At 46.8% G+C, this 12,472-nt stretch overlaps 1 protein-coding gene across 5 annotated transcripts in view; it reads right to left on the reverse strand.

Moving 5' to 3' along the window:
• The window catches only part of FCSK (fucose kinase), a 1,510,689-nt gene that overhangs the window by 514,032 nt on the left and 984,185 nt on the right, over positions 1 to 12,472 (reverse strand). For all 5 annotated transcript variants that reach the window (XM_069654984.1, XM_069654992.1, XM_069654977.1 and 2 more), the window contains one exon: positions 5,864 to 6,237. In XM_069654984.1, the coding sequence (XP_069511085.1) occupies positions 5,864 to 6,237 (374 nt within the window). The remainder of the gene's footprint in view (positions 1 to 5,863; positions 6,238 to 12,472) is intronic.

Consider the following 12,472-nt stretch of genomic DNA (forward strand, 5'->3'; position numbering starts at 1 on the left):
AGGGAAGGGGATTGAGTTAAGGGTTAAAGGATTGAGTTAAAAAAGGGGAGGAAAATATGGTAAATGACAAAGGTAAACTTCTGGAAAGCTAGGTCAGCAGGTTGACTGTTGCTGAGATCTGTGCCTGACCTTCATTGCCACTGCACCCGATTGTGGGAATGGCTCGACCCCTTTCTAAGATTATTATAGTGATTTGTCATTATAATTATAATCTCAGTCTGTACACTTGTGTGAACTCTCAGGGTACAGACAATGAATAGATGTCCCTCTTGCAGCAGCATTAGCGCTTTGAAAGCTAGATTTATTAAGCAGAGTACTAGTTTAGTACTTATATAATAACTTTGTAGAAAGTGTTTTGTTGTTTCGAATACTGAAGATGGACTAGCAGAAGATAAAGTATCCCTCCTCTCTAAATTGGAAATTGTGGAACCAGGAAGCCAGTGCTCAAATCCCCACCTTCCACACTTCATACATTTTGTGATCCTGAGCAAATCACTTTCCATCATTGTGCTTTATTTTCCTTAACTATCTGTAGAGAAATTCTCACTCTTATGGGTTTATAATCTATCATATTGCTCCATAAATAATTATAATTTTAACTATGTATATAAGCCATACTGCTAGGAAGGCAGGATGCCAAGCGAGGGTGCAAATATGGGTTTTTTGTTGTAGGATGGGAAGCAGAAAGCCAGGTGTGTGTCTTTTGCTGTGCCAGCTCATGTTTGGCTCTGAGAGCTAAGCTAGACACCTTGGTTCAGCAATGGCTTGTCTCTACCAATTAATTCTCTAGTTTTGCCACCTCTTTACATTGGTCAAAACGTAAACATGAGATCGTATGGGATGGGAGGAGATGCAGCCTGCTGTCAAATTGCAAACTGGGACACAAGGAAACCTGTGCTCAAATCATACCTTTCCCATTTCTCCAATTATCTTATCCTGAAAAGATCATTTTACTTTGTTTCCTATGTGGCAGAGTTTCCTGGGGTTTTAGTCTTGAAGAAACCATAAACAGAAAGATATGTTGCATAAAAGGAAAGTATTATCAATAATGCCTACTATATACTTGAGATGTGTGGTGTAAGGAAGGCATGGCATCAACAGTAAGACAGACACAAGTGACCACAGTTCAAGGGTGTTTATTGAACTTCAAAAAGGGTATGATGAACGCCTATCTAAACCTAAATCTACAGATGGGAGCAAGCTACGACCATCAAATAATAATAACGCAGTCCAAGTGGTTTCTTGTCAAAATAAAAGACCCTATACTAAAACAACCTATTGCCAATCCTTACCTCTAAATACAATAGTGTGGGGAATAATGTTATGAAAAAGAAAGAAGTGTTCAAAATGATATGTCAGGTTTTCAGGCCGTTGGCCTCCCTTCCCCACGTTTTCAGCACAGGATAAGGCAGTTCACTCAAGCATAGTCTCTGGCTTCTTCAGCATGAGGTTAAAGTTCACTCATCAGCATCAGAGCCTTCAGAGAGTTAGTCTACTTGCATCTCAAAGTTTCTTACTCAAAGGGCCTGATGCAACCAAATAATGAACAAGTTATTTTCCCCTCTATATCTTCACAAGTATTCACATAGGGTGATTCACTATCCACCACGGATCCGCGTCAGCCGGGATCAGATCCTTTAAGTATAAAGTTCTGCACAGGCTTCCCTCTGCCGGGCTCGAGACTGTCTTTCACCTTTCACTTTATTGCACAATGTTCGTGGGTTCTTCTTTTTCGGGTGACTCAGGGTTCACCCCAGAACCCCTTCTGCTGGGCTCAGATTCCTTCAACACAATTAGTCTCCCTCAGTTGGGCTCGGTCCAATGTCAATTTTACATCGAGTATCGAAGACTTTCGAATGTGCACAGGGTTTGGCTTGACTCGTTGCAGGACCACTTCGGTTTCACAATTCTCTTTATTTTAAAGTTCGCACCCTTTTGGATGGATACCTAACAGAGACCTTCGAATGAGCACCCACGTGATGCCGGACCACTCTGTCTACGGTATCGGTTCTTAGCTTCAAAGTTCATTCACTTATCTGCTGTCTTAATAATCTTCATTATACAATGTTGCCGCTTGCAACCTTGGTTTTCACACAGCCCTATCTGGTATCAGTCTCCCCAACTCACCAGCTGTGCTGACTTCACTGGTGCTGCTTTGTTGTAGGATTCAAGGAAAGTAACACAGCGGCAAAAGCCTCTCCCCACTTATCAACGCAGGAGAGCCCCAGGTACCTCCGACACACAATGCAGGTTTCTTCAGCTTTAATTCCAGGTCTTAAGTTTCCTATTCTTGAAGGCTCATGAAAGATGCTGTCGTTCAGTGAAAAGGGCTAGTGTACTTCCCTCCTTGCAATCCTCTTTGGTCTTGCCGTATTCTGCCTTGCATTAAACTGCCATCTTGGAACTGCTGCTTCCTTGTGTGCTTTGCCTTGCTCAGAGTGTGCTTTCGTCGCCCGCCTTTTATCCGTGTGAAGAAGTGTGATGGACGTCAGGTGTGTGCAATGATCAGTAATTGCCTGACCCCGTCTAACCATTGTAGTGGAACATGTCAGGTATACGGCTTGTTTTCCATTACAGTGAGTTGTCCATGAGAAAGTGTTTGTGTCGGAAAAAGGGGGGTAGGGAGTCCCTACGTAGCCTACCTTGTATGATAGGGTAAAGGTGTTAAAACGAAGGGGATACCACGTCTCGTTGTCCGGTGTCCTACTTCCACTCCCCGAACACCCCTCATCCAGGTGATCCTGCCGCACTGGTCCACTACCAGGAACTGGATACAAAAGCGATGGCTGTGTCCTGGCCACTTGGATCACAGATCCCCGAGGGCTAGCGGGTGAGACACTTCAGGTTTCTCACAGTGGGAGGGAGAGAAGTCGGTATTGACTGTATTTGTTCTGGAAGTCGGGGTCACTGCATTGTGGGTCAGAAAATTATGCTTTTCTCCCAGGCCAAATGTTACCCGGCCTTCCCTGCTTCTGGTCATTGCTTTTCTCTTTTATTTTCTTTCTTCTACCACTCTGAGGGTCTTTACTCAGTGATGTTATTGATGTGCTGGTGATTTTGACACAGTCAGCACAATCGAACGTGCTGATTTTGTGATCAGACTGGCGTGGTGGTGGGTAGGTGCTGGCAAGAATGTACTTACTATATAATGCTTTCCCTATCTAACCAATTTTATGAGATGCTGGGGACGGTGGAAGATTCAACAGATGAATCATGGATTCACATAATCATTGTGGTAATGGGACCAATATATATACTGGATGTCTGCATGATAAGAAATGTCAAAGTCCAGAGGTATAATAGGAAGCAGGGGTGTTGCTAGGTCTGATATGATATGGCATTTATTTCGCGCCTATACACAAGTTTTTCAAGGCGCGACGAGGCAAAGGAGTGGAACAGAGGAAGGACGGACAAAGATCCTACTAGGCCAGGTGTCATTCAGATCGTGCAAGTGCGTGGGAAGGGGGCAGGGACAGTGCAGTATATGGGTGAAAAGGTAACAAGTAAGTAACAGCCAGCAAGTGGCAAGTGCATGGGTAAGTGCGGGCAACAGGTGTAAAGGGCTGGTAGGGGGGCTTTAGGGATACCAAAACAGTCCCCAAGTGCGGGGGTTGCCAGGTGGGCAGTGCAAGTAAAGGCTGGTAGGGGACTGTAGGGGCACAGAAACAGTCTCCAAGTGCAGAGGTTGCCAGGGGGCAATGCAGGAGTGTGACGCTGGCGGGTGAAGGACCTGGGCCCGAGGTCATAGGGTGTCCATGTAGCCAGTGCAGTTTGAGTTACAGCCAGGTGGCCAGCAGAGAAGAGGAGGAGAAAAAGCAGAAGCAAAGAGAAAGGTTTTGAGGTGCTTCCGGAACCGGAGATGGTTCTCCTCAAGTTTAAGGGAGGCAGGCAGGCTGTTCCAGAGGGAGGCACCAGCCGAAGAAAGAGATTTACCACCAACTCGTTGCTTGGAGAAACGACTGACCCTGAGGGAGTTGGAGGCGGATGAGCGGAGAGCTCGAGAAGGAAGATATTTAGGGAGAGAGAGTTGAAGGTATTGAGGCCCCAGGCCCCAGAAGGCCTTGTGAACGATGCAGAGGGTTTTGAACTTAATCCTTGCAGCCACTGGGAGCCAGTGCAGAGATTTCAGTAATGGAGAGATACAATCCCTGGGCTTGAGGTCAAGGACAAGTCTCGCAGTCCTGTCCTGGATAAGTTGCAGAGGGCGTAGAGTAGAAACAGGCAGATTTAGAAAGAGGCTGTTACAATAGTCCAGCCTAGAGAGAACCAGAGATCTGGAGACCGTGAGCTTCTGGGGGAAGGAGAGGAAAGGAAGAATACCTCTGAGGAGGTGCAGCTGGTAGAGTGACTTCTTAGAGACTTCAGAGATGTGTGGAGAGAAGGAGAGTGTGAGATCGAAGATGACCCTGAGGTTTTTTGCCTTGCATGCGGGAGCAGGAAGAGGGCCAAGAGAGGCCGGCCAGAGAGCTATAGGGAAGGAGGGAGTGGGTGTGCCGATGAGGAGAATCTCAGTCTTACTAGCATTAAGGCAGAGGTCATTGGCGGCACACCACTCCTGGATAGCAGACAGACAATCAGAGATGAGGGACGGGGAGGAGGAGGCCGAGGGTAGCCTGAAAATTACCTGGGTGTCATCCGCATAGCATTGAAAGTTGGGGCAGAGAGCAGCAATGCGGTGGGCAAGGAGTGCCAGGTATTGGTTGAACAGTCAGGGAGAGAGGTTAGACCCCTTGGGGACACCACAGGTAGAGAAAAAGATAGAGGAGCGGAAGGACCCAAGTTGGACCTGTGAGGGCCGGTCGGAGAGGAAAGAAGTCAGCCATGCCAGAGTCTGACCAGTGATACCCAGGTTAGCACGGAGACGACTGAGCAGGATGACATGGTTGACAGTGTCAAAGGCAGACGAGAGATCAAGCAAGATGAGGATGCAAGGGGTGTTAGAGTCCAGGTTGGAGAGCAGGTCTTCACGGATGTTCAGGAGAGCAGTTTCCATACTTCTGGCAGCTCTGAAGCCAGACTGATGGTCACGAAGACAACCAACAGATTCAGTGTGGAGATTAAGATGGGAGATGGCCAGTTTCTCCAGGAGCTTGTCCAGGAAGGGAGTGATGGAGATTGGGCGATAGTTACCCAGGCAGGAGGGGTCGGCAGAGGGTTTCTTAAGAAGAGGATGCTAAAGGGAGTGCTTCAGGGGGGATGGGGAGACTCCAGTGGTGAAGGAATGATTGCAGAAATCAGCCAGGGCAGGAGCCAGGGATTCGATGTGGTCCTTGATGGTTTTGGAGGAACAGGGGTGAACCTGTTTTGACAAGACTTTCATATTTCGGACTTGTCTAGAAACCTTGTCAGCGGAGAACAGGGGAAAGGCAGAGAAGGAGGAAGGAGAAGTGGCTGCAGAAGGGTCAGAGGAATAGCAGGGGGTAGGGCGAATGATAGGGGTAGGAAGAGAGTGAGGACAGGATGTCCTGAGTTTTAGAGATGAAGTGAGAAGCCAGTGCCATGCAGAGGGCCTGGGAAGGGACAGGAGAGGTAGAGACTGCGGCAGGATTGGCCAGTTCCTTGCAGATAGAGTTCAGCCGAGTTCTTAGATGCTGGAAAAGATGTGTGGCTATGCTAATGTTGGTACTGTCGGGACTCGGGGCTAGCTAGCCTTTTGGTTGTAGCCCCTAAGCTTCTATCCAGAGCTACAACCAAAAGACCCGGGGCTGTGGTCCTCCCCATGCCCCTTTCCCCTACTAGCGATGCCTCTGGGAAACATCCATGCTGTTTTGGCTAACAGCTGCACTCCTGAACTGAAACATGATTTATTTTACACAAAGTTTACATGAGTCAATCTACCACTCCCTCACCCATGCTCTCTCACCTTCATCCAACGTGTTCAATATGAGCTGCTGGGCGCCCTCATAGACAGCTGTTCTGATTAGTGGCAATAGGCTGCATTCCTGTCGCTTAAGCAGTGACCTTCGTACTTTCTCCTGAGCCTGGCGAAAGAAGAGCGCACGACGCAATCTGAGCTCTGACTCCTGGTCTAGATGCAGCAGCAGCTCTGCCCAGGACATGCGCCATGATGCTCGCCACTGCCCCAGTCGCAGCTCACGCTCCCTTGCCACTGGCTCCAGAAACCACAGGATGCCCTGCAGACCAACTGCTTCAGTGGGGTGAAAGATCGGGAAGAGGCGGGCGTTCATCAAACAGCGCTGACTCTGGGGAGTTTCCAGACCCCATATATCACTCTCCCTGGGGATAGGGGATAGGTGGGGAAAGAGAAACACATCAGACTTCATTGTTATATCCAAGAACACTCAGAACATCTACTCTTTATGGTTATTTCAAGGCATCCATTTCTCACTATATTCCAAGTACAATCTCCCTTTTCAAACTGCCCACACACTTAGGGTTCATTATAACAGCAAAATAAGGCTGGTATTCTTCATTACCTCAACCTACTACTTCTAAGACCTGCTTAACACACTAATGGCACACAACCCTCAACTTACTGTCTGATTTAGAAGAATGATACATGTTGCATTGCTCCTCATCAAGTTGGACTACCTTAACAGCCTCCATACGGGCCTCTCTCAGTATCCCCTTCCAACTCCTGGGAATATCTGCAGGGTGGCTGATAGTGTACAATAGGTCAATATTGTAGTGTTCTGAGCCATCATTGACCTTGCTCTCTTCCCCTGCATGCATATCATCCCTTTGCACACTTTGGGCCACACCTTCTCCAATGAAACCCAACACTTCTTGAACAGCCCTAAACATTTTTGCTACCAAATGATGTTTAACGTTTGCATTCCCAGCACTTCTTTTCTCCTTTTCACCGACACTGACAGACCAGGGGGAGATAAGAACTAAGAGGCTACCTCACCCGAAGAGTCAGGAAACATCACTGCAGGGTTGCCACAACACCACCACTTTGACTTCAAGATCATGAAGGCTGCCTAAGCCCTCGATCTGTGCAAGTGCTGCCAATTACTGTATTAGCAACCATAGGAATGAGTAAAAGATCCAGGACATTCGAATAATGAATGGGGAGTTAAGAACCCATGTTAAGGAGGCTGAACTTTAAGACTTTGACCAATCAGGAGACCTGGAGCTAACAAGGGGTAGACCTAGTATGAAATGAGGAAGGAGAAAATAGGCAGGAAGCGGGTTAGGAAGACGGATTGGAAAGATGGTGCAAGCGAGGAGCTGGTGAGTAGGATCGCAGAAAGCAGATGGATGAGCAGTGTAGCCCAACCTTGGGAGACACTTTGCCATGAGCCTATGATGGTCTGTAATGCAGGTCCTGGCAAAGAGCAGAAAAACTCAAAGAGAAAAGGAACAGATTGCAACCCTCCCCCCACCCCCCACACCCCTGTGCTATACCACAGATCTTGGCAGGAGCCAGAGACTCAAAGTTGAAGGTGCAAACCAGAGCCTGTAGTGAGCTTGCACCTCTGTACAATAAAGTGCAGCTGTGAGTGCAGAGCAATCCAACGCCTTCAGTGGGCGCAAGGAAGGGGACTCTTATGGTGGGTTACAATAACTTCAGTCTCTAACGCACTCCAGAAAGAGGGATACAATTCCTTCTGGCAGTTGTTTTGGGCATCTATGAAACAGCAAGGGAAATAGGCTTCCCTCCCTTATCCACGTTGGTCAATGACCTTAAACTGTATGGGCCTCATCACGACTTGGGCGGTAACGCCGGCGCTATTAGCGCCGGCGCTATCTGCCCTACCGCCGAACTCCCCGGTGCTAATAGCGCCGGATCACGAGTTCGGCGGTAATGTAAACCCCCATTCCCCATTCAGGAACGCCCCATTCCCCATTGGGCTCAATGGGGAAATTTCGCGCCAATACCGCCGGCGGATTTCCCGCCGGCGGTATGAGTGCAAATTTTCGGTGGATTTCCCTCCAGCTCAGATGGGGCGAAATCCGCCGAAGTCCTGATTTGGCGGACCCTTAAATCCAGCGGTAATAGCGCTACCTCAAAGTCGTGATGAGGCCCATAATGTGTGCTAAAGATAAGGAATACAATACACATAGCATCTAGAGAGACAACTGTTCTTTAATTCATCATACATTACCAATTAATACAAAGGACACACATAGTTACTTTGTTCCTTCCCCATATGAAATACATTCATAGTTTGGTATAGTTGTTTTGGGTATGCCATAGGAAAAATGTCAACCACAAGTTCTTGCCTGATAGGCTTTTTTGCTTACTCTACACTTTTAGAAGCCTTAGTAGATGACCTGGCTAGAGGGTGGAAATATAGGAGCCCAGAAGTTACCCAAAGAGAGATCTGAACCAAGGAGAATCCAGGAATGAGTGCTTGGGCTCTATAAATACCCTGTAACTTTCAGTGACCAGGGAGCTGTTTTCCTCAAACTGTGTTTCTTTTTTTTGGCCTAAGGACACTAGGTCAGTTTAGCTTAGACCCTCAGTCTTTTGGCTAAGCCTTCATCCTGACACCATTTTTCTTACGATATATAATTTTTTGTATTATGCTTTATGCCCTTTAACCAAGAACCGTTTACTCAAGCCCATACCTTTGTACCCAAACCATAAGGGTGAGAGTAGCCCATAATAGCAAGCAATCTTGTGTTTCTTGCCCAATCTGCTACACTGTTTCAGCAAGTGGGCAATTCCGTTTGGTTCTGTTTCCACCCAGGGCATGCCTCAAACCCATCCCTGTTGCAGGAAATGAAAAAAGAAACGATTGAACCATATGCTTAGTCTACAGGGTTGTCTGTTCTACCCCCATTGTGACCCTCTCCATCTATAGGCCGGTGAATCTGTTATTGAAATCTTTTGACGAGGAGCATGAAAAGGGTCCCAATTAATAGATTACACTCCAAAAACCACCACTGCATAGATTTCACTAGGTCAAGCGAAATCAAGGTGTTTTGAACTTCAACTCTGAAATCTGATCCCATTTTAAAGTAAAATGCCATTAAAGTGGTCTAATTGTAGACCATGCCCAATGTATTATGGTAATACACAAGGTCATGAGCCTTACAAACCTCTGAAGCAACACACCAAGGTGCTTTAATAGATGGCAAAAGACTTCATTTCAAAGAGATGTTACCATACTCCAAGCAGGGAAGGCCTACCCTTGTGAACTGTCCATGGCTGCCCCAATGAATGGAAACCTTTGTGTAGATAATTATATGGATTTTAGTTTGTTGACTCAAGAGCTCTGTGTGTCACACATCACCCGGAAGCTCTGGAGGGTTGTATGTCTTGCTGAACTGGAATCAACTAATCATTCAGTTAGGGATGCAGATTAATTACCTCCTCATAAATATATTCTGCTACAAGTGCGAGAGCTTTGGGGCCTCCGGTCAGGACGAGTGAATGATACCCGAAAAGGTCAAGAATGCCATCAATGGAAAAAGGAAGGGCCTTCCTGTGCCCCACCAGAACTGCAATGTGGAAATAGGCAAGTTGAAGATGCACTTCCACATCCAGTCGCCCGGCCACTTCGCTGCAAAATCAGAGCCATGGTTAACACAACATGTGAAATGATTTCAGAGTAAACAACTGACTGAAATTGTAAAGGTTCAGATACATCCCATTCCCACTGATTTTGGGGGATTACAAAATAGTGGGAATAGAACCTGTGATGTGTAGTTCCTACAGTCTTACGTAAAGGTCTTATACTGAGAGAGACAGAACGGCTGGCACCTATTTCTTGCAAAATACGTATGTTTTCTACTGAGTCAAGTGAATTACGTTCCCATAAAATACAGTGCCTGCATGGCAGGTTCACAGGCACTTTAATGGAGTTGTTCTTCCAGGAACACACTACGCAAGTGTAACACTGCAGATATTACCAGAGAATAAAGTTAGGGTTATGTTACACTACGCTCAAATAGTTTGTTATTCATTTTCCAAAATTAAATCAATAACAAAACACACAGTTAGTGTGAATGTTCGATTATATATCATTACCGAGTGAAGTCCAGAGTAGTCCATATCTATATGGTGTAGCAATTTGGTAAGTACATGAATGGAAACGCTCATGACATATTCGATGCACAGTAGCACTTGACATGTTAGAAGTATATACATTTCATCAATATCAGCTAATATGCTAGTTCGCAGATTGTGGCAAAGATTCGGGATCACCTGATTTAAGGAATTTTCTGCTGACACATACGTCTTTCGGTCGACTGGTTTGTGGAACAGATTTTTTCCCACCGGTTTTCTCACATACATTCCAAGGTGTAACCATGCATTGAGTGTTGTCAAAGGCTCTCTATGCCATGGTTGGCAATCCGACCGCTTGCCACTATAGAGGCCACTCTGAGGAATCTGGTTCATGCTAACTTTGTTTGAGCATACGCAGCAGCCATGTTTGTAGAGCCATTGGTGTATCCTCCCTTGTAATCATGTTGATGGTATGCATAACTTGTTCCCAATATATTTTTTACCTATCACAGCACCAAGCCAGGTGAATAAAGTTTACCTGTTGAGACAGGCACCTGCAGAATGCTTCACTAAACTCTGGCATAAGCGCATGACATTTCTTAGGTGTAAGATAGTATTCCTGTAGAAACTTAGTGTGCCTGCCTATGGTGGTAGTGGACTGGTTTAGTTCTCGTCTGGGTACATGACCCCAGTCTATGTGATGTAGGTGCTTTCAGGGTATCTGCCCATCTGGTCCTGTTCTCTCCGGTTTCTCTCAAAGGTATCTTATACATTATAAAGGTTGCATGTGTGAACTTAGGTGAGCAGTTCTTGTTAGGGAGAATTCTCTCTTTAGGCTGAATTTCCTAACCTAGTGAGTCCCCCAGCAGCTTTGCTGGATTTCTGGAGTTTGTTTTTTTCTCCTGCTATGAGTAAGACTCTTTTTCTCCCACTCTTGGACATGATTTATGGTGTTCCTTTGACTGCTAATGTGTTCTATGGGCTATGGGGTCCTTTACTCCATAGGGTCTCATGTGTTCTTTTTCTATGTGTGTTACACATCACCCTCCGTGCAGTAACACAGGGGTGTCATAGTGACACCCCACCATAGACTCCATACCCTGGGACTGACTACTGTCTCCCAGGGCATGTAAAGTCACCATTGGCTTTACTAGTCCCAAATTATTAACAGAAACCAGTACAAAACATCATACTGTGGACGTACTGGTCGGGGCAATTCGATTGCCCCGGGGTCTGTTAGTCGAGGGGGCACGTCTCCATCCCCCCTGATCAAGTTTTGGCTGGTGGCAGTGGATACTACTTTTTATATTCAACCGCAAATATGTTCCTATGGGATTTTCCCATTGTTCGAGGCTACCAACTTTAATTATTTAATTCTCATAGCCTCGAACATACCGCCGGTTTATTTATTTAATATTAATTCGCCGGCTGGTATTTTTTGCCAGGACTCGATTCTAAAATGGCGTTTGTGTTCTCTTCTGTGACTCCAACCCAAGTCGAGACCTTTGTTCCACTTTTTGGCTGGCTTCTCCACAGAAGCCGCCAAAAGTGGTGCCACTCTGTCTGGGTACCACAGGGGGTGTGGGAGGGGGTTTAGGCACCCTGGACTGAGTTACCTTGGTAACTCAAGCCGCTCTCTTGTGTGATTGGCCCAAGTGGTGAGCCGGCCGGCTCACCACTTAGCATGTTTGATTGACAGCTAGGCTGAGTGAATGGGGGTGTGCTGCATAAAAGCAGGGCTTTGGGGACTGGAACTTCAGAAGTCGCCACAGGACCTGAGAATCCGATGAGGGAGAAGCTGAGCTGACCTACCACGACGACACCACCCGTGGAGCCCTGCGGAACCGACTCACCACTTCCCGACGACAGAGAAGATCTCCCGGCTGGAGAGGCTTCTTCCCCTGACTGGTGGGCACAACCAGTTTACCTTCTTCTCTTCGCACCCCAAACTGGCTTGTGGTCGAATTGCCCGTGCCAAGCACCCCGGCAACCGGATAGCCACTTACCACTGGACCGCGAACTAAAGGACTGTTCCTTTTAACTGAGAACTCTGCGGCTGGTTTCTTCCCTGGCAGTGCAATAGATTCCTGTCTTCCTCCCCGACGAGATCCTCTCTTACCCCGAACGAAGCACCGACTTGCATCCGCTGCCAGGAACAACTGCCCCCGCTGGAGTATTCTCACCATTTTAAGGTACCGTGTCGGCCAGGCCTCCCTTTCTAAAGATTGCTCCAAGGTAATAATAACCCCTTAACCTTCTGGACTGGGCTGGCTGCCTTGACCTTCTAACTGGTCCCTTTCTTTGGTCCAACTCCTTTTTGAACCGTTACAAGACTTTTGTGCACTGCAACCGTGTGACCTTGGACACATTTCGTTTTGATCCTCTTAAAGTGGATCCAGCCTACTGACTCTAAACTGTTACTTTGCCTTCCTCTCTTGTTGTGTTCGTGAAAAAGTGTTGGGATCTGTTTCAATTTATTCTCTGCTTTTCTCTCCCTTTTAAAACGAATTATTAGAGTGCCATCTACGTTAAGCGCTCACCGCTGTCTGA

Source organism: Ambystoma mexicanum, chromosome 1p (genome assembly GCF_040938575.1).
Source record: "Ambystoma mexicanum isolate Mex_15411 chromosome 1p, UKY_AmexF1_1, whole genome shotgun sequence".
Classification (NCBI taxonomy): domain Eukaryota; kingdom Metazoa; phylum Chordata; class Amphibia; order Caudata; family Ambystomatidae; genus Ambystoma; species Ambystoma mexicanum.